The sequence below is a fragment of the Struthio camelus genome, chromosome 1, assembly GCF_040807025.1.
Source record: "Struthio camelus isolate bStrCam1 chromosome 1, bStrCam1.hap1, whole genome shotgun sequence".
Classification (NCBI taxonomy): Eukaryota; Metazoa; Chordata; class Aves; order Struthioniformes; family Struthionidae; genus Struthio; species Struthio camelus.
In genome coordinates, this window is record NC_090942.1 from 90,233,922 (window position 1) to 90,256,808 (window position 22,887).

General features: G+C 42.2%; 2 protein-coding genes across 2 annotated transcripts in view; one reads left to right on the forward strand and one right to left on the reverse strand.

Moving 5' to 3' along the window:
• The window catches only part of CLCN1 (chloride voltage-gated channel 1), a 48,849-nt gene extending 34,857 nt beyond the window's left edge, over window positions 1-13,992 (forward strand). Inside the window, exons 19-23 of the mRNA XM_068952167.1 lie at window positions 1,520-1,602; window positions 2,352-2,390; window positions 3,019-3,123; window positions 5,076-5,162; window positions 5,648-13,992. Of these exons, the coding sequence (XP_068808268.1) occupies window positions 1,520-1,602; window positions 2,352-2,390; window positions 3,019-3,123; window positions 5,076-5,162; window positions 5,648-6,046 (713 nt within the window). The 3' untranslated portion in view covers window positions 6,047-13,992. The remainder of the gene's footprint in view (window positions 1-1,519; window positions 1,603-2,351; window positions 2,391-3,018; window positions 3,124-5,075; window positions 5,163-5,647) is intronic.
• The window catches only part of FAM131B (family with sequence similarity 131 member B), a 36,330-nt gene continuing 26,421 nt past the window's right edge, over window positions 12,979-22,887 (reverse strand). The window contains exon 7 of the mRNA XM_068956730.1: window positions 12,979-22,565. Coding sequence (XP_068812831.1) covers window positions 22,021-22,565 — 545 coding nt within the window. The 3' untranslated portion in view covers window positions 12,979-22,020. The remainder of the gene's footprint in view (window positions 22,566-22,887) is intronic.

A 22,887-nucleotide genomic window follows, 5' to 3' on the forward strand; every position in this document is an offset into this window, starting at 1 on the left:
TAGCAAAAGTAGGCCCATCCAAGCTGCTCTCCCCCTGTCAGTGCTCCCCACTCCATCCTTTGCAATATCTCCTCAGACATGTTCTAGAGACTCTGCACAGAAGCATCCTATTTCTTGCCTCCCTTAGCCCCTGAATGAATTTCCCTGGGAAGAGTAGCCTGACAGCTAACTGGACACATTTTTTTATGAGTAGCTTAGACTGTTTCTCAGCTATCTTCCAAAACTGAACAACTCCTCCCTTGGACACACACCTCTGATTCAGCTGCATAAATATGGTGGACAAATACTGATGTATTATGCTCTCTGTGTGCTACCCCAGCCTATACAACCTTTGCTTCCAAGACTGTACTCATATCTCCTTTCTGATTTTTGTACTATGTACATTCCATGAAGGACTGTTTTTCCCTAATGTGTCTTGAACTACACAGAGAGGAAATGAGCACAATGGTCTAGTGAAATCTTGAGTATGAGTATGGAGGACAGGGCTCTGGCTAGTGTTTTTAGCCACTCAAAGGTAAAGAAGACATGTAATACAGCATGTAGCACAGTCTTGTTCCTTAACACCACTCACGTTTCACTAAGCCTTTAAGGCATACGAAAACCCACTCTATGCTAGCCATAGCGGCATCCGCCCTCCTTACAAAAACTGACAAATAATCACATCAAAACAAGGACGCTGTATGAGATTTTAAGTGACGCTAGCACTGAGTGATCCAGGAGTGACAGGAGTGGATGGAGCAGAGGTGACTTCACAGGGCTTTCCCTACCTTAATTTGGTTCACAGCTGCCATTGTTTGTTTCAGACCTACCTTCCTCCACAGCCTTATTTGCTTCACAACAGTACCAAAACCTTTCTCCTCCCTTTTGCTAAGTCCTGTCTACGCTGCCTGAGAGACTAATTCTGTAGTCCTTTTCATTCCCACCATTGCGCTGCTGGTACAACCCATGGACTTGTCACTCTTTTGCACTTCTCAAATTCAGCCTATTGATAAGTTTGGTCTTTGAAGTCATTCCCAATTCCTCTCCATCCTCATTGCCCATACCACATTTTGTTTGTGGACTGCAGAACCCTCTAGTCACAGCAGTTTCTGTCTGTTTTCCTGTTATTTAATCCATGCTTTGACAAAATCATTTTTCTCATCCATTATTCTGACTTTGTTACCCCCTTTCAAATATTAATTCCCCTCCCTTGTATCTAATCTTTTGCTGTGCCAGCAGCCTTGTTTCTGTTTTTTTTTCTCAGGGACACTGATCTCTGAATACCATCTGTGAGGGCTATTCTGTAATCATTTATTTCCTCTTCTCGGGGGATCAGATATTGCACGGGAATATTCTTGCATATCCCAGCCACCATGTCACAAATCACATTCTGGGTTTTGACTGGCTGAACCTTGTCATATACCACCTAATATGGCCCTAATATTATTTCCCAGTCTGCCATGGACAAGGAGATGGATGTGGAACTTTGTATTTCTGTCTCCTACTTGTTCTTATCCATGTGTTTGTTTTCATTCTTCAGGTAATTTCTGGAGTTTGAGACAACTGATCCAGCAGCTCTTGTGCTATTACAACCGTCCACCTGAAATGGAGAGGGCTGTCCAGGTTAGGGATCCAGAAAGCCTAGCAGTACCTTGAAGAGGGAAGGGATGCAATGGAAATAGAACCTGCTACTCAAAGCCATTCAGCATCTGGCCAAAGGGTGGACATGCTTATGGTCCTGAACTCTGTCAAGCTCAGTGGGGAACTCCCTTCAAGGAGAAAGGGTGTGATTAACGTAGAGTATGTATCCTCCTAAAGAGAGCCATCTGTTCTCAGGCGTCAAGGCTGCCGTCATGACTAAATCTGGGAATCTTTTTCCCAGCAAAAATCTTACTGCCGTTTTGGTTAACCTGGAAAAAAGTGCAGTTCTTGCCCATTTGGCAAACAGCTTTGGACAGATACAAATGGAAAGATACTTTTGCCTTGTGCCATGTTAGAGGCCCTTGTGTATCTGAGCTATCTGCACGGGATTGGTGGATATCATACTCAGCCTATGGGAGACCCATCCAGTCTAGGGCAATGGTTGGACCCCACATGAGTTGTCCTAGAGCATCTAAAGCAACACCAGATGCCTATGTTTAGGCACCTGAATTGCTCCACAGGTATTTCATAGTACATCTTTGACAAAGGAAGGACAGCAAGTATAAAGTACACCTTATAATGTTTAAGTATAAAGAAAAACTAATCATTCACTAATACACTGGAACAAAAAGGAGGCCACAAGGGTTGAGGAGACTGTGTGCATCTCTCCTTTCTGTACTCTGTGAAACTGTGTGCTCTGTCTCTGTCTTGAACAGTGTTTTCTCCTGCAGGATCTGGCAGAAGCTGTTGACACAATGAGTCCAGAAGAGGTAAGACTAGATGCGCAAAGGGAGTGAGGGCAAGTGACTGCTTCCTTTGCTCATTCCCTATCATTTGTAATTCTTCCTGTCAAACTTTCTTTTTAGTAAGTGTGGGCACCACACTTTCAAGCAAAAGAAGAGATTTTTCTGCTGAGCAAGGCTATGAGTAACCTGATCTAGCTTTGAAGTTAGGTTGTCTGTGAGCAGGGTGTTGGCCTACAGACCTCCACAGGTCCCTCCTCACCCGAATCTTTCCATAGGTTGATGTTGTTCCTTCATTCTTTGCATAAAGGGACTATTATCTTGCAGTCACAAGGGGAAGGTGCACTCGGAAAGGAAAGTTAAGATGTTCACTCCCTCTTTAAGCAGGAAGGAGCAAAGCTTCACCTTCGCAGATGATTTTCTCTCTGCTGAGAACCTCTGAGGTACTGGAATTGCTGTGTTCCCATAGGGACTTGACATCAGGCAAGGAAAGAATGGGAAACCTGAGGGGGATGATATAATGGGCAAGGCAGATGGACAAGGTACATAGGAGGGAAGGAGCATTAACAAGAGAACGCTAGGTGTCTGGTTTGGGTGCACCAGCTAGGAACACTGTTGATTACTCTAAGAGTGATTCGTCTCTTTTCTGTGTCAGATAGATGCTTGGGAACAGGAGGAGCTGGACAAGGATGTATGCTTTGACAGCTGCCGCATAGATCCTGCCCCTTTCCAGCTGGTAGAGAGAACTTCCCTGCACAAGGTGGGTGCAGATGTCCCTCTCATCCACAAGTTTTTTTTTCACTGTCTATCATTGCAAGTCTAGCCTATGACTTATTCCTTCTTTTTTTCTTCTTCCCCTTCCACTGGCTCACCTTGTCCACATCCAGTTATATTTCTCATCAGCTACTTCCACATCCAGCTATAGAAATTATTTTGTGCCTGTAATCCTCCTCACATACCTCCAGAAAATGTTACATGAAACTGGCCTGAATCATAGGCTCTTTATTGATGTGAAGCATAAGCAAAGAGAAAGCTAGGTCATATGACTTTTAGAGTCAGCTCAGGATGACTCTAAAAGACTAGCGCAGCAGGTAGGGACAAAACTGGAAGAACCAGAGCACAAAATGACTTGCAGCTAGAAGGGGACAACTTGGGGGAAAAGCAGTCATTATTTTAGTACATCGGGGATGAGAAATGATTAGGCATTTACTCAATGGAGAGGGAAAGCTGCCTACTGAAAGAAAAGGGTACAGTGCCTTTTTTTATTTTATCAATATGCTTCCCACAAAATTAATTAATTACTGTTACCAAAGGGGTAACATTTCAGTCTTGGAAAAAAAAAGAACAGGTTAGCATATACATGAGTTTGGAGTTTTCTAAAGGACTAGCTGAAGTAATCTGAAAATGAGCTAGCCGTTATCTTTGAGAATATAGGATGACAAGAAATGATACGTGAAGATTGCAAGTGGGGAAAGTTTACACCACTCTTTAAAAAGAGAAAGTTAGAAGCTCGGAAATACCAGACAAATCAGCCTAACATGTATGTACAAAAAATGCTGGAATAAATAATGAAACTATATTGAGGTTTGCATGGTTAGAGCTAAGTGTGATAGTACTGACAATGGAAAGAGTAGCCCAGCTTAAGATCAAATTGTATCTAACCAGTCTGATTTTCTTCTATGTTAGGGTAAAATAAGCCTTGTGCCTGAGAATTGAGATTATCCCTGGTTTACACTTGAACATGATATTTCCTCTCATGTGAGGTTTAAAAAAAAGAAAAGAAAAGAAAAAAGGCAAGCATCAGCTTTGAAAGAATCACTTTGTGTAAGGCCACAGGTAGAGTCCAGCTGATATGCAGCTTCAAAGAAGGTATAGACCAGGCAGAAATGATCCATAGATGAGCACTGAGAATGCTGAAAGTTTTTGAAAGCCTGATCTATGAAGAAAGAGTAAAAGAATAGGGTATATTTAGGCTGAAGAAGCAAAGATCGATGTGCAGCATGATAATCTGTCTTTTTAAGAAGGCTTTGTAAGAGAAAGGGAATAACTTGTCCTCAGTGTTCCCACTGCACTGGATAGGGAATAACAAGCTTAAATTTTAACAGGAAACATTCTGGAACAGAAAAAAAAAAGTCTTCTAGTGGTAAGGAAAGCACTGGAATAAATAGCCAAAGAAGGTTCTGACATCAATAATAGATTAGTCCAAAAATGCCAAGAATAATGAGGGCATGGTTAGTATTGCCTTGGCTGAGTAGATGGAAGGAAGTTCCTGGGCTGAAGGGGAAGACCTCCAGAAGTTTCTTTCAGACCCTTTTTTTTCTGATTCTGTGATCATTATATCTAGAAAATAGATATGTATATTAATATGTATATTGTTACCTGATATTCTTATTTCCAGCACTAAAATGAAATAGGATCTGCACAAGTCTCCAAATGCACAACTAGTTGCATGTTAATCTTTTGTTTGCCAGATGGAGGATGGGAGTGTTGAGAATGTTCCCTGTATCAACACCCTCGCAACTATGGCTACACAGCAGAAGGACAAGTATTTGCTAGTTATGAAAAAGGAATGGAAGAGGTAGTTTCTAACTGGGATGGCTGCAGAGCTGTATGCCTTTGGGATCCTAAAATCCTGTGTCCCAGCTCTATTGCCAAGTTTCACATTATCAGCCTCCAAAGTCCTGAAATAGTCTTTTTTATTTTTGCTCATAGACACATACGTTGTTCTCATTACTGGGCCTCAGCCATGCCTATGTAACCAGTATGGGGAAGCTGAGGGGAGTGTTGGCTTTGGAAGAGGTAAGTAAAGATCCTCCCATCTCCTCCTACTCAGCTGCAAACATTCTGTGGATCATTGCAAAATGCTTACACCTGCTGGGGATCCAGCTTGGAATAGAAATGACTGTGATCACTGCATTTTCAATCCAGTCTTGAATTCTAAGTCAACCCTTTGGGAGCCATGTAGAGGAACTGGATGAATGCATTTTAGAGGAGGCACAGATGTTGCTTACACAACTGTTAAATGGTTGGTCCTTTTCGTGATGGTAGGGCTCTTAACTAAGTGGCTATTGATGTCTCCAAAAGTGCCAGGAAATTTGTCATTTACTGCGGAAAGAAAAGTCACACCAGTGTAAAATATGATCTCCTCAGGCCCGAGGGGTAGAGCTGTGATTCTTTCTGTATGTGAGCCCTTTACCCTGAAGAGTAGTTGAACTTCTGCTGGGTATGGCTGGGTCAGCTTCCCTTTTATCCATTTTTTCTCTGATCTTTTTCTCTTCCAATAGCTTCAGAAGGCGATAGAGGGCTCCACATGCTCTGGGGTTCGCCTCCGTCCACCCCTTGCCAGTTTCCGTGATACCAACCGAACTTCAGTCAGCAGTGAGAAGGTCAGCCAGGCCACTCAGGTGTGGAACCGGCAGAACAACTGCATGGTGGCATCACAGCAAGCAGCAGACTTGGGGACAGAGAGCCCACTGCCTCCCTCTTGCCACTCCCCCCAGCCCTCACACTTGTGTGATGAGGTGGAAGGCCTGTGCTCCACCTCTGCCACTGATACTGACCTGGAAGAGATGGAGCTGACAGGGCCAGTTGCTGAAAACATCTCAGACATCCTCAAGGACTTAAGCCTACGCTGCACTGACCTAGATGAGGATGAAGATGAGGATGAGGATGTCCCCTTATAGCTGGGGAGCAGTCTATTGCATTCTTCAGCTGAGCCAGCCTTGTCATGCGCACTCTTCAAAGAGAAGCGTGTAGACGCTCTCTTTAAATCCCACAGAAGACTGATTCAGCTGGGAGAAGGGGCATCACACTAACCCTTCTTTCTGCTGCTTTCTGTGCCAAGACTGCTAGGTTGTCTGGAGTGAGATGTGGACTGTAAGGTGGCTAAGAGCAAGTTTAAGGCCTCTGCTTTTATTTGTGGTGAACCAGTGTATACATAATGTGGAAGAAGGAATCATAATAAGACATGGATACTACTGGACACAAGCAGGATGCTCTGGGTCTATCTGCCACATGGAAAGTAGGAGAGCAGCTCTTCTCATTCTCCATTGATGTCATCCTTCCAGACTCTCCTGACCTACACACGCTAGTGTAAACACAGCTTCTAGACCTTCAGCCTAGAAGCATATTGCTGGTTCTACCTGCAATCCCACCTTTGTCGCTGCAGATCCTTTTGACTAGCTCTTACCTTGCACCCCCAGAAACATTCTCATGGAGAACATTTTGCCTCTTTCTCAATTTTGCTCTGGGATTTTCTTGGGTGGGAGGACAGTTAGGAGCTTGTCCTCTGTCCTTTCGCTGAGCTGTCCCCTAAAAACAGGTGGGAGGAAAAGAATTTGGTCCATGTCTCATGTCTTGAATACAGCCAGGGCTTTAAGAAAAGCATTGGAAGGGAGGAAAGCCTTTTTGGTTTCCCATCATCTATGTCATTTTTAAACAGAATGGGAAAAGCTTAAGCAGGGGCATCCTCATTGCTGGAAGGAGAGGAGTAAAATAGCATGTATGTACCTATATTTCAACTATCTGTGTTTGTCTCTCTGAATCACTGTTCACAATTTTTACAAACTTATAGTCTTAAAATATAAGAACTCCAAAAAATGAATTAGGGAGTATTAACAGGCCACCAAGAAATGCAGCAGAGAAGCCCCATTCTCCATGCTTCCATAACAGGTTTCTCTCTAAAACTCCTGCTCTCGTTCCTGATAATTCTATACTGCCTACTTTCCACATATTTTTGTGTGCCTCTGATCTGAGAAATCCAGCTCTCATTTTTGCCAGCTTGTCTCAGTTGTGACTAAGAGCAGAGACCTCCACCCTTATCTGAAGCATCTCTATTCGAGTTCTAGATCTGGAGCATATCTTGATCTGTATCTTGACAAAGCATGTCTCATCAGTTCATGTCATGCATGTGAAACCTTGGCATCCAAAGATAAGATGCTGTTTTGTTTAACACACTGTCCACATGGGTTTGTTAGTAAATAGGCAAAATCAAATTCTGTGTATTCTGCAACTTTCATCTACTATTCTACACCTCTATCATAGCTTTTGTGTGTCTCGATGCTTAGATACAGTCCCAAGCAGTTTGTTGGGTGTGCCACTTACCAGCATAAGGAAAGCAATCCAGGCACTAAGAATATGTTCCTGATAATATTCCCCTGGCTGTTGGACCACATGCCCTTTGCTGATATTGTAAAGCATCGTCCGAATTAGAGTGGCCAGTTGCATCTTAACAGGTGGCTTTCCATAAGCTCTCTTAGAAGCAAGTTCAAAAATATGGTTGCCTCTAATAACCTGATATCGCTAGGAAAATTCTATCCAGGCTTTAATGCCAAGGACTGACTTTGTACCAAATCCTCTACGGTGATTCTCAGGGATGGGGGGAGTCTATGACAAGCTGATGGTAGGGGGAAATCTCCCCAGCTATTTTCTTGGAGAGGTTAATATTTGCTTTTGTTCTCTGGATTTCACTGGCTTATTCTATATCCTATTTGACACATGATCCCTCTGTTTAAGCTAACAGGGAACAATCTTTGCCTCTTTTTCCAAAGTGATCTTCACTCATCTGAGGGTCACCCTGTCCTTGTGAAAAGACAGTAGCAGTTTGGAGGCAAATATCTCATTCACACCAAGTGCCTCCTGCTACCAGAGGGCTGTGTTATGTTCCTGCTTGCCAGGCAGTAGGACACAAACAGCCTCCCTGCTACCTTTGTGTCACTTTCCCCTCCGCTTGTGGAGAAGAGACAGAACCACTGCTATTTTCTCTCAAGTAATTGTGATATGCCTTTGTGAAAGAAGAGGAGAAAGGGCATTCTTTTTAAATATACATAAATGCATAGCGTATTCCAGTCAGTGACAACACTGTGAAGCCAAACTGATCTGGCCACACACCTTCACAGAGGGCCAAGCTTCTCCAAGTTTCTCTGCTCCTGACTTATTACTAGCACGTATGGACTTGATTCCACCACTTTTTTCAGCTTAGCCAAATGGTTGCACTAAGACAGATGAGATGATAGGGAGAAACTCTAAGGCTGCAGTCAATACATATCCCCCACCTCCACCTGAATACAGATATGTGCTCTGCCCCGGTACTGCATTTCTCCTATGGTGTGTTACAGAAGAACTGGATGAGACTGGATGAGAAAGCAGATGGAGCCTAAATCAAAGCCAGAGAGCGTGTGAGTCATGACAGGCAGATTGTGAGCTGAGGGAGATGAAAACACATGAGGCACAGAGAGGGGCTGGGGGAGCTCAGAGTAAGACCCGAGATACACTGGAAAATTTCATGAGGTTGGTCATCTGCGGGTACAAGAGCACACATACGCATGCCCACACACATGCACACACATGCGCCTCTATCTGCACCAAAGTTATCGTGAAGAACTGGACTGTTCCCTGTAGTGAAGCAGAAAATCAGGATCTTGAGTAACCCTCCCCCCACCACCCCGCTCTATTCCATGTGTAGAATTTAAACAGCGTTCATCTGCAGCAGTTTCTCACCTGGAAAAAAGCATGCATACATAAATGTGTGTAGGGAGCCAGGAGGAGACAAAAAACATACTGCAAAGATGGTTTGGGATGGCTGATGATGTTTCTGCTTCCATTTTTATTAATAAAATCTGCTGATGCCATGTACTTTAGTAGGTGTGAAATGTGCAGTAATGAAGATACTGAACTTTTATCAAGAAAACTCTAAGCCTGCACCCTGTCAGGCAATCCTAGATACCCCCCTCAAAGTCTAAACGTGAAACTTTTTTCCTGCAAACAAGGTGACATTGAACTGCCACTCTAAAGCATGCATCTCTCATCCTATCCAAGTAGTACAGACTTGGCTACCTATATGCAAAAAAATGTTTTTTCTCAAACCAAAAACTCCTCAGAATTTACATCATCACTAAGACCTTCATACTCACCTAGAAAGTCAAATCTCAGATCTGCCCCCAAAAACCCAAATATAAGTCTTAAAAAAATAAGCTCTGAGCCATAGAGGCTTGCTTTCCTCCTAAACAACCTGTGGAGTTGGTTGAAATCACTTGTTTTGGGCAGAGATTCATGCTACACCAGGTTTGTCAGCTACCACTCAAAGCAGTAAAATAGAGCTCATTTCACTCAGCATTCTCAGCTCTGAGTACCTGCTGAATAACATTTGGTTATTCATAATAATTTCCATATAAGGAAATACTCTGAGAAGAACAGGGTAGTTTAAAATCTCCATGAGAGTATAAAATTTTGGGAACTCCCCACCACCAACACAAAAAAAATTTTTGTGTCTTTTACTTTGTATCTTCAAGTGAAACTTAGTCGTAATCTCAGCTAATTGCCAGTTTACCAATATTCAGTTAATGAAGGCAGGACCTTATCTATGAAATTCTAATCTAGCAAAAAGATGAACTCTCCCTTTTACATGATATTTAAATGTGAAAGCAGAAGTCTCATTTTTAGACTAGTGAATATAAAGAAGTGAAAAAAATAAGGAAGAGCTGAGATTGACAAGACTAAGGATAGAGTTTTGGGAGGTTGTGATAAGGCTCAGAGGCTTAGTCATGATTTGGATGGGAGGATAAAACACTTGGAGATAGACTGCTGGATAACCACAAAAAATGCCTGAAAAAGCAATGAAACTTTTGGGGGTTGGAATTCTTTCAGACTAAAAATCTGCAGATTGCTAACCCTATGGACAAAACCAATTAATACACATGATTTGAAGTAGAGAATCAAGAGTTCACAGAAATAGCCTTCCTTTCCTCCACTGGCACGAATATACAAACACTATATAGAACTGTGTGTTTTGTGGCCAAATGCTACAAGCCAGGGCAATAACTAGCTGAGCCAGTAAAGATCCCTATTTGCAAAATTAGTCCAATCCTAATAAGAGTATAATTAAGAACATATTATTAAAAATACTGTCACAACAAGCACTAAGTCATCCATGGCCACATGGACAGAGCTCTCATAACAATTTAGTCAAGGCTGGAGACCAATAATTAACATTTCTGGATAAAAACAACACCTGAGCATTAGTATTCTCAAGCAGAGAAAAACACTTTTTATCTTAAATCATGCAATGCAAAATTTTTTGTGGTTTTATTTGTGGGAGACAACTGATCCTGACCATAAATCACAGGCTCTCATTGTGCCCCTTTCCAAATAGGGTAGACAAACCTGGGTGCGCGCGCACACACACACACACACACACACACACACACCCCTCATCTTTGTTAAATCATAACTCTGCAAAGTGTTTAATATATAGCTTTTGAGCCATGTTTCCCCCACTCTCAGCTTGCTGGGAGTCAGTAAACTCTGATCCAGCCTCACAGTGCTGAAGACAAATAGTGGACACTCCTGGAAGTACTGCGCTAGCTAACGAAGCCAGTCACAGACAAACTTGCTACTGGTTTGAGCGCTGGGCTTTCGGATGAGCATTTGCTCACATCTCAGCAGTTTTGGTGTGCTGGTTGTGCAAGCATCCTGAGCTCTGTAGTAAAACCAGTTATTGAAACGTATCCAGCCAACTTGAGGGATTGCACCTGATTTGCAGAACAAAATATCATGAGAAAAGTCCAGTAGCAAATTTATAAAGGAAATGGAATGTAGAGAAATGAAAATGAGAATTTCTCTTTTTATATAGACAGCCATCTAAAAGCTGCTAATACCTGGCTATTCACTAAATGGCTGTCTATTTAGTCTGAAGATCAGATGGCAAAAAAACAAGACCTACTAAGATGGTGTTCAGAACTAAAGTCACAGAAACTCAGGTTAGAAGGTTTTCAATTTTTACCCACAGAAACAAGTGCAAAAGACAGTAATGGAAGGTTTATGAGAAATATACTTGCCAAAAAAAAATTGCTTTTTTCCCCTCAAACTTCTACAGTGCACTTAAGCAAAATGGGCTGTGAAAAGAAACGGGAGCTGTGAGATGGTTGGATTATGACCAAACACGTCACACAATCTTATGCTCAAATTCAATCTGCAGTTTCTCTGGCACAGGAGCTGCTTGAAGGATGGTATCAAAAATGTCCTGGTACCTGGCAATGCATTGCACCAGTGAGATGTCAGCAACAATTGTCTTTAGCCCTTTCTATTTACTGTCTTTCATTAATGACTTGAGAAAGAAGGTAACACAGGAGAGCTTATAGAAAAGCAACATGAGAGAAACATCTGGTAGACTTGCCATCTGGTCTAAACAGAAAAATAAGAAGGCAGTGCATATCAGAGACTAGGGAAGATACCAGAGAATGAGGTTCATGCTGGGGCTACACAGCTAATTTATCTAGGGAAAAAAATCCAGAGGAGACATACTTAACTGAGGGATAAATCTAGACTAGTATGAAGGTTAAGAGAGATCTGTAGGTGAAGCACTCAGCAGCTGAACAGCATCTTTGTATCATAATGTGAAATGAAGATAAAAAGACTTTTTTTACTATATTGAGGTATTACTTCAGGGTTCAGAGATATGTTGTTTTCCCAGAGGCTCAAGTCTTAAACATACGTGGAACAACTTATTCCATTCAGGATGCTACATTTCAAGAAAAATAGTGACAAATTAGAGGCTATTTGGAGAAAAAACAGGAACAACTATTAGGGGATTTGCAGGACTGAAGAAAAAGGAAAAAAATACCTAGAGGAGTTAAATATGTAAGTCACAACTAAATTATATGAACATAATTATGCAGACATAGATACCAAGAAATAGCTGGGAAACTATTCAATAGCGAAGGAACATAAACTGGGAGGAATCAGATCAACTTCCAATAGGATGTAGAGAGTACAGATCAGCTAAATATCCTTGAAAGTGAAATATGTCCTAAGCAGGACAAGTGACACTGCTTAGCTGCTGTAGGAACTAGCACGGAAAAGAGCAAGCAAGTACCTTCATAAGGAAATAGGTATCTTCCATGTCTAGAGCTTAAAATTCTCATATGATAAAGCACTGCTGGATCAGGCCTAATGTCTTCCGTTCTTTTAGGAACAAGCAGATGATACAAAAATGTTGGAAGTGCCAGAGGTGCTCCTTTTGCTCCTTTTTATCTGGAACAACCGACTCCCCAGCCTACTATGAGGACAGCAGCCTGAGAAGTGCTGATTTAAAAATTAAATGTGAAGCCCAAGTCTTGTTACTTATGGTCAGTGCCTGTGCCACCACAGCATCAGCTTCCTCTTGGTGTTCTGTCCTAACCTGCTGTTGCAAAACTTCTGTTAGACTCTGTATCAAAGGCATCTGCATTTTACCAGTACCTGAATGACTCTTATGCGTATCATCTGTAATATGCTGTTTCAGTATAATATGAAGACTCATTCTGTCCTAAACTGGAGGATCCCACCCATGTGATACTGCCTATCATCAAACCTGTCACAATGGCCTGGGATTTGTGGCATGGTAGCCAGCCACAGGCCCACACATAAGATGTTCTTATCTTCTCAATGAGAAATACTACATCATGTATTTCCTACTCTGGGATGTTTCTCCAAGCCATCACAGATTATTTTCAAGGTCTCCCATCAGGTGTTGATCCTATCTCATTGAGACCCACCCCTCTTCCTAGGATCCTCCTTCCTCAGACGCACCTCCCCTGGAAGCAGTCCCACAGAAATAAAACACTTCCACCAGCCAGGATGGCAAGACCACATTCTCTTTAATAACAACTCCATAAAGGACTGTACATGCTATTTTGAACTACCTCCCCTTCTTTACTGTGGTTGCTGCCACATACAGGCATGGAGGTGTATAATGCCATATAGTTTCCTAAGTCTATATGTAGTGTGTGTACATGTGTGTATGTGTTTGTACATGTGTGTATTTATATATATCTTTGTGGAAGTGCTATCTCATAAGTCATATTATCAAAACATGCAAAGAATATCCAACAAAAATTTTCAGGCAAACATGTTTTGGAGCTGGAAGACCAAAGGCAAATCAGACTCATTTTCATTATTAAGGGCTCATGTGGGACAAGGTGAGATGAACCTTACGACAGTGGGCCCCTTTCTCTTTCTATTTGACTTCCATTCAGTATTTTCCCCTTGACTCTGTAAACACTAGCTTGAAAGAATACAAATAATCAATATTGAGCCTCCCCCTACAGAAAATGTGTACAGATGGGGGAGGGGCTCTTTAAATTGCACAGATGCAGCCTCCATTGTCCCATTCCCTTATGCTAAAGCAGTTTCAAACACTGAAAATGCCAAATTTGAAGCCTTAAACTTTTAGTTAAATATACTTCAAGAAATCATTCCATATGCAACCCATGAGACCCCCATCCACCACCCTTGTACCTCCCAAGCCCTGTCTCCCATCTACACCCTCCCATCTGTAGAAAGAAATGAAACAAGAGAAATCCTGTTCCCTGTAAAATACCCACAACCCAGAGAAGAAAAAATAAAGCCAAACAAGAATATGTACCTGCAAAAGAGCTTTTGGCTTGCCACATTGCTCACAAATACAGCACCTGAAAAGAAGGGAAGTCTGCCTGTACTTGTCTCATGAAAGCTCAGCAGAACTCTAGAAGAGAGGTGTTGAGCTTTTGACCGTCAGTTTACGACTGGGTTTCCATGAAAATGAAATTAGTCCTAATGAAAATCAGTCCAGCAGGCTAGTGAACCTGAACTAAATGCTTTTATCTCCCTAGAAGTAACACTTGCTGCATGATCTTGTCTTCATGATGGAGAAAAACCTTTTTAGATGCTTTTGCCAGACTAGCATGCACGTTTGTTTCCTTAGGGGAAAGCAGAAACAGGACTGGGTTTCAGAGGGCATTTAAAATGGGCCTGATCAAAAGAGGAGAGGAGGATGCTTAGTAACATTCTTTTCAAAGAACACAGCAACCCCTTTTTTCCTAGAAGATAGGAGCTATCATTCATCAGCAGGCAAGTCCCTTGATGACTGCATTAAAAAAATCTTACTTGATCTAGATTTCATAATTTTAAGAAAAAAGGCCCTATGAGTTTTAGTAAAAACATCATTTCTCAGAGATCCTTGGCCTGACTGTAATGTTTCCTCTTCCAACAATGTGTATCTGCTTTGGCAAAATATATTGCATAGTCTCTTCTGGTCCATATTACACATGCGCAGACCAACACTGAGGATCATAGAGCTTCTGATTTCCAAGAAAAGGACTGCACTTCGTTATGCCTATGCTGGGAAAAAAGTCAGTGCAAGGGCATAAATAGACTCTAATGGTCTAAGTGCAGTGTTCTAAGTTCCATGTCCATTTGCTAAAATAATAGCCATTTTGTCTTTATCCCTATCCAGTAAATTCATAATGCTGGTTGTGCTGCTGAGAGCACAGTGTTTCTAGCATTCTTGTCCAGGCTCCATGACGTGTTCTGAGATGAAGAGAAACACTGATCTGGCACAGATGTTGAACTGGTCTCTCCTGCTCCTATGCAGACTCACTACTATTTAGTCTGGGAAAAGTCTACGATATAAAAGAGGCAACTGATGTTGACTTTACAGCTTGCAATCTTTTTTGAGATTGTGCTTGAATGACTGTAGGCTATGCTCCGCATACCTTTAGTTCTAATATGCACTATTTTCCTCACATTTTCCCTGTTTATTTTTCCTTTTCCTGAGCTGCAGTAGAGCAATCCTTCCTAGTCAGATTGCTTCAGGGGAGTGGGGATCAAATTCTCAATGAAACTGTTGCTTATTTATACTTTTTTAGATGTAAGGACACCAGCTGCTGATAATCTCTGTATCGGAATGGATTTCTTTTTTCTTTCCTTTCGTTTCCTTTCTTTTGGGAAAAGTTAAGCAGTTAGTTTAAGGGAAATGCAAGACTGTTTTGAAATGTCTGAACAAGAAATAAGAGAAATTCAATCTGGGAGAAATTAGGAGGAAGGGTTTTAGATTGCAAGAGAGAAGGGACTTTGGCAAACTGAATAGATTGATGTGACCCTAATCAGGGGTACAAACAACTAATGCCAGCCTTGCCCTGTCTCCACAATGTTTAGAGGTGGCTTTTATTTATCCTTTTCTTTCTCTTTCTAGGCAATTACCAATGTAATTCTTAAGGCAAACTGAGCTAAATTTAGAGATTTGGGGTTCCCACTAAAGACAGAATCCACATTAACTTCATTTGGATGAGGACTGAGTTCTTTTGTGGGGGTATTTCTTATATGAATCCTCTGAAGAAGCAGAATTTAGTATGCTGTGAGCTGTTTTTTAAAGCCAGTAGCTGTTCAAATTCAGAGGGATCTCTGTCCTATCACTCTGTCTTACAGAAACAAGTTTGGCTTGGACTAAGGAGTACCAAGAGCTGTGCCAGTTCTGGAGCTATAGCTTATATAGCAATTATCAGCCTGATCCCATTCTTAGAGTCTTCCAGAAAGCCTTCTACCTCTGTGTAAACTATAGCTTCAAGCTTTTCTTGGTCCTTTCCCCCAAGCTTTTCCCTCAGTGTGTCTCCCTCTCCGGCTACACTTCCCCTTGCTGTTGCATGGAGCATACATAGCTGTCTACAGGTCCGTCCTGTTGCACCCTGCCTTGCCCCATTACCATACCTCTGTCAAATGAAGAGAGCAGTTTTCTTCTCTCCAGCCATCTTTCCTCAGCCTGCAACTAAATTTTCTTTTTTGGACATAGTTTATCACACAGACTCTGCCTAGGTGCGAAGAGTCATTCTGAATCTCACACTAGCTTGGAACTGGCTTAAAGACATGGATGAACCTCACCTCCAACAGCTGCCCTTCTCCAAAATCCCATTGTGTCTCTCACTCCTTCATATGGCTCTGCCTCTTGCAATTGCAGAAAAAGATCCATCAGTATCTTCATCTGCTGTGGAGTGTAATCACTGGGCGCATGAGAGATGTGCATGTTAATTTTATGAATTCCAGATGCATGTCAAGTTACCCATCTCCTCCTGCCTGATCGCAAGGGGTTAACTCAGAGGAGCCTGTGGAAGGGGAGGGAACAACGAGGGAAATTGCAGGGTGTTAAATAACAGCAAAGAGCAGTTCAAATAAGGGATTACTAGAAATTCTAAAGAAAACAGGAAGGAAGATACTAGGGGATGGACACATTCCCCATGGTAGTTCAGGTGGGTTTATTCTTCTCAGACAGAAATGTCTTGATTAGTTTAAACCATTTTAAGTTGCATCTCCAACCAAAGAAGTATCCTTTGACATAATGTTTTACCTGTCCTCAGTGATGCTTGCCTAGCCAAGTGAACCAACACAAGGAGCTGATCCCACTGAAACCTCCTTTTTGGTAGAGGACTGGGTTAGTTTTCAATGGGACCAATTCCTGTACAGATAAATGAATGTTAGTACTGGTGCTACTTAGGCAGCAGAAATATCCAGTTGGTGGTGAGGGAGAAGAGGAGAAAGGACAGCCCCTTTCAGCAGCTTAAACTCATCATGAAGATGCCATTTCAAAGTGCAGTTTCATGATTTACTTAATCTGATATATAGGCCAGCTGCTGCTGAAAACATTGCTCGCTTGCTCTCTGCATGAGAGCTCTTCCCTCTTGACTTTTACAGCAGGGTTCACTTCTACCATTGTGACTTTCTGCACCAGCTTGCTGGGGGGTCAGTTATGCATCAGCATCTGTACAAGGACTGTGAGAAGTGAGCACAGTCAGGGCAGGACTGCCTCTTTCACAGCAGCTTGCAATCTGATCAGCTTAGAGGTATAATTGAACTCTCCTCTTTGCTGCAAGCGTACCATGAAAGGTGATGTCTTAGTGAGGTAAGGAAAAAAAGGTGAAGGGGAAGGCAAATAGCTTGTCAGCAGCTTTCCAGAAGAAGATGCTGATTTAGAGGCACAGAAACTGAAAGAAGCAGATTGACTTCTCCATCCCGGAGCCTGAGGTAATGGGGTTGAAGAGAACTCACAAGGCTTGTAAAGAAAGCTTTAGATTTATATAAATAAAAGCTTATGTAAGCTTTCCTAGCATGGTCCCTTGACTTAGAGTTTTAGAATGAATAAGCAAAATGCTGCGTAGGTTCAAAGATTATCCAAGTCATTTTAATTCTAAGCTCCTGAAGGGAAAAAACCCGTCCTGTGAAGCACAGCAGGGCCTGTAGAGACCTTATGTGACTGAAGCACAGGAAGGGTGCCTGAACATGGAAGACTCCACTACATTTAGATAAAGAAAGTGAAATCTGACCTCTCCCTGAGTTGTATAATCACAGGAATAAAAGTACTAACTCTGCTTCCTTCTCCACACCACCACTGGAAAAAGGATGCAGCGGGGCAGTGCAGGAGGCAGTTAATCAATCTGAGATTCATCAAATCACATATAGAGTCATGCAGGGACTGCTCCAACTGCTACTGCTACATAGGTAGAGGTCTAAGCCAGTGACCTAGGAAGGTGCCTCAGTTTCCAAGCTACCTTCTTTTATCAAGGCCTTGAGGATAAAATCTTCCATATACCATTCAGCACTTCCTTAATTCTCCCAGTTGTCCTCAATATAAGAGAAACATGAAAGCAATACCTTAGAAATGAAAGATCCCCATCTCCTATGCTTTGGTTGCTCTGAGGCAGTCACTTCCCATGCTTTATTAGGATTTATTGAAAGTACTGGCTCCAACTCTTAATATAATAATCCTGCTGAGACTTTTCCAACCCTGTGTCCCCATTCCTCCCGCAATCCACTTTCCGGGTTTAAATGCAGTAGTGTAACTGATTAGACATAAGTAACTGAGGAAAGGAACATGAGAAACTTTTCTTATAGTGGAATGTGAGATCTTTTTCAATTAGGGTCACTTATGTTTAAGCGTTCGTTCATGTTCAGCACAATAACAGCAGCAGCTCCTGTTGAAGACAAAGGCTTTAAAGTGGGAAGGAAAAAAAAGGGGGAATCTTCTACCTTTGCTGCAATTTCCCACATTTTTATGTAGTGCAGCTGTGTTTTACAAAGAGTATAAATGTATAAATGAACAGCAGGGCTCAGTTTCTTAGTAACTCTAGATCAAGCGTATTCAGCTTACCTTTCCTGCTTATTGCCAGCCTCACAAATTCAGTTTGGGCTCTGAGTATTTGGCTGGACTCTCTCCAACTCATCCATCCTCACCAGGATAAAGGAACTGCAGGCCAAATTTTGCTCACAGAGCACCTGTGCCTTCCATATGCTTGAAAAGGTGCAGCTATATAATAAAGGCTTTTCTGGGAAATGTACGGTAGGTTCCAGACCCCTCCCTCTGATATTGGATACACACAGGCAGCAGGCCTATTACATAAGAAAAAGCCAGGTTATACAAATCATTTTTCCATTTTCAAAGAGATTCCACCTGCCTTTCCAGTTCAACTGAGGATGCTCACACAGATAGCAAGTGGTGATACACAACACTGCTCTCTCCAGTCAAGCCTGGCAACTGGACAGGCAGATACATTTCTCTTTTGGATGGTGGAGAGGTCATGAAAAACAGCTTGTTCCCTTTTTCAGAAAAAAAAGAAAAGGAGCTTTATTCACAGAAAGGGAAGACCTTTACGAAAAAGTCTTATAGAATTTAGTAATCTTGAAATTAATAAGTTTATATAGAGATTATTTTTCAAACCAGGCAGATTTCACAGAGAATGAAAGACTATCTACAGCTTTCTAGAGATCAGGTTATGGAATTACACAGCAGGATATAATTCTCTACCCATTCCACAGAGTTTAGAAAACCCTACAGAAAGGTTTTCTCTTGCTATTCAGTTCTGTAGAGTTTTCTGTTAGATTGGGGATTTTTTCAGACTTTTTCCCATGTAGTATAATGTTTCCCTGTCACTCCCTTGCTTGGAGAAAAAGTACATCTTTTAGACATTGATCAGATTATCTCAGTAAATGTACGACACGTCCACATTAAAAGAAAAAGAAGCCCTGGACAAGTTGACCCACTTGTCCCAGTCCCGTAAATGATATGGAGGGAGCGAGATTGCTTGAAGCTACACTGAAAGTTACCATAAACATCCAGATTGGTCCTGGAGAGGCACATGGGGACAAAATAGCTCTGAGAAAAAAGCAACAAGTCACCCAAACCTTCTCCCACAAAGGAATGTACCAGACCATTTTTGTTACCCTGAAGGTTTTAAAAAAAAAAATACAGTAAGAAAAAGTTAACACTTACTCATTTGTCCTACCATGGGCTAAGGTGCCCTTTGCACTTGCCCCATCTCCCCTTTCTGGCTAGCTGATTTCCTAAGCTCTGCTCCACGACTAGAACCAGACCTGTTCAGAATATTGAGCTAGCACTGCCCCTGCAAGAACTGTAGGAGATCATCTTCATCAAATCCTCCTGCCCAGAGGAGGTTAGCACCTGAATGTGTAAACATCTTTAAAGAGATAGTGAAAGGTCATCATTCAGGAGAATAGCTACCTCCTAAGAAAGATGTAGGCAAGCCCAAGGAAATGGGGGAAAAAAGGTGGTCACAAAAGCTTTTATCTCTTACCTACCCCAAATTATCAGTCTTACTTAAGTCTCCCAAAGGTGTTTTCCTTTCAGGTGCAATGGAGAGGAAAGACAGATCCGCTTGAAGTGGAGTTGGCTGGCAAGACTTGGGAGTTCATGAAGGAGTTCCATCTTCATGCAGCTGCATGTGTAAGTGGCGGAAAGCTGAATGGGCTAAAATCCTATCTGAGAGTCCCGTTCACACTTTGCATAACTCCTGGACATAATCTGCTTTGCTTGCCAGGAGTTGTCTGAACTCTGAGCCTTGATGATATTATTTTGGTCACATTTTATTCTCCTCAGATTTTCTTCCTGCAAATATGCTGAGGTCTAAACCTGAATCAAGAAAGGAGCATGTATCACTCTCTTGTCATCCAATCAATGTATCAAGCCTGAAGAGAAGGCAAAGAAGAGACAAATGTATCATGAACTGAACAGAGAAGATATGAGCTGGAGTAAGTGAAAAAGAGGTGCCCCTGGGATAGTGTGGCAGTGTCCAGTCACCTTCCTTTCTCTAGGTCATCTCTGGCATCAGATCTAAACCCGTGCTTTGCTGAGGCTTCCTTGTAAGTGGTATTACAATTAAAACTTAACACTTGTGTAATCTCTGCTGGTTCTGTTCAGTTCTCCAGCAAAATCAATAGCATTATACATTTTTTTTGGTTTGGTTTGATTTTGCTCCCATTTATTTTCTGACGAGAGCTTGAGAGGAGATGGTTTGTTCAATTTCCTTTCAAAGCCCCTTCCCCCAAAAAGAATGTCTGTAGAAAAATGGCAAGGAACTGTGAGAGACCAGATTCCCTTTACACAACGAATCATAAGCTTTTTAACACAAAAAAATTGAACCTGTACAAACAGAGAAAACTGAAACCAGCTTTCTCCACTCCTAAAGAAGAAGTGGAAGGGGAAAAGAAACAGACCAAGTACTAAGCATAATTTACATTGTTTGGAGGGAGAAAAAAAAAGGAGAAAATATAAGCCAGAAGAACAAAGAAATAGGAGAAGAAAATTTTCTCTCTCACCCCTTTTCCTCCATTTACATTTGGCACTGCAGAAGGAGTGGCAGAAATGGGAAGGGTGCAGTATTTCTGATCAGTGGTGGCTGGAGTACAGACCTTTCCCAATATTAACTGCTTTGTTAAGAATGCTTACCCATTAGTATAAAAATGTTTAAAAAAAAAAAGAAAAGAAAAGAAAGAAAAAAAAGAAATACACAAAACTTCCCAGGCAAACTGGAAATTTTTGATCCTATAGCTGTGCACACTGTTCCTGGATCTGCTGTCTACTCTCTGGGTCTTAGTGCTGGCAAAGGAAAAGACAGAAGGATACAGCAGCAGCAGCAAGATGGACATGTTCTGAAGCCCCCTGCAAGAGTTAGCTTTTTATGACTGTCTCTGTAGCTGAAAATGTTCTTTCCACTGGCAGCCAGTGCCCATCCAGTGCCAAGCACAAAAAGGACACACCAGTCTTGCCAGTTCCTGGGCAGGTAGAAATGTCAAAGGGAGAAACAAATAAACAAAAGATTAGAAAGACACCAAAGCATGAGTATCTGAAAGCAGAGTTAGATTTGTATCCACATCCATTCCTCCATGCCACAGTAGAGCCATGCCCACAAAGCCACAATATCTATACTGCAGCACAGCCCGTGTCCATGGAGTGCGGTCTGTATCCATTGAGCCTACAATTTCATACCAAGGTGCTATTGAGGATCTGGTTACAGAGCCAGTCCTTCATCTCAGTACAGTCTATACTGAATACAGCCTTATCCTCTGCACCAGCCATGATTCACTATACTAGTGCAATCTATATTTGTAAAGCCATATCTTCAGTTTAAAACAGTCTATAATCACATATTCTATCAAAGGGGACTGCATCCACGAAGCAACTTTCATTCTGTCAAGATGGATCCTAGCCACATAGCCACTCCCCATATCAAGCCTGTCTCATCAGCCACATCCCCAGTATCAGAAGAGTTTGTATCCAGAGTCAAAGCTTTGTATTAAAAATATTTAGAAATGATTTACCAATCCAGATTTCTCCAAGCACTTCTTGTATGTTGCCCAGAGCAATGAAACTCAGAAATATGTGTCCATGGTGAAGGGGAAGAAGAGGTCTTCATCTGTCAATCACTTTCAGACTTTCCTCTTATTTAAAAAAGAATTAAATGTCAGGAATGGAAAGTGTGTCTGCTTGGAAGTCCGGGAAGTTGGAGAGAAGAATCCCTGTCATTTCATTCCTTGCCACCCCTTTCTTTGTTTAGCAGTGATGAGAACTTCACAGAAAGCATCAGTTGTTTGTTTCTCCCTCTTCCTCATCAAAGGACTGCACCCCAGAAGAGGTGACATCTGAGACTTTGCGGCTCAGTGCAGCATGCTCCAGCTCCTCCCTAGGAGACAGCGATTCTAGGTCCCGGCACACTGCATCATCCTCCTCTGGAGAGGGCTTCTTGTTTAGGAGAGGAGCCTTCTCCAGCCGTGGGTTCCCTTCATCCTCAACATGGTCCTCCATATAGGCGCTAGACTCAGCACCACCCCCACCCTGAGCAGTCTGCAGGGGCCACACGTGGACCAGCCCTGTGCTCTGGATGAAGTTCTGCTGCTGTCGCTGTTGCTGCAGCTGTTGCTGCTGGATGAGGCTGCTCTGAATCAAAATGCTTTCCTGAAGGTTTGTCTGGGAGTCATCAAAATTCTGGCCTAAGTAGGAGCCAGCTGCTGGGGAAGCAATTAGGGACTGGTCACTGGTCTCCCAGGCATCAGATGAACCTAAGCAATACATGCCCTGTGAGACATAGGAATGAGGCCAGCTATCATACTGCGTCTGGGCCATGTGCTCTGCAGGAAAAGGAGGGAAACAACAAAGAGTTAGACACTGCCTCTAGGCCAAGCCTTCTCATTCAGAGATAGCTTGGGTGTCTACGTATGGTGCTGTATTACACAGGGAAGGTAAATCCTTTAGGGGGCAGAAGAGTGAAGAGGAAAAGTAGCTCTAGGCCACAGATATTATACCCATGACTGATTTTGAGAGCTGGTGGCTCTCCTCAGTTGTACCTAAGCAGCCAGATAAACTGGGTTTTAGAGCCTCTCAGTTAAGGTCAGACTCCTTGAACAGCTCCACAAACACATAATGCATCTGCTAGATCCCAATCACAAAAAT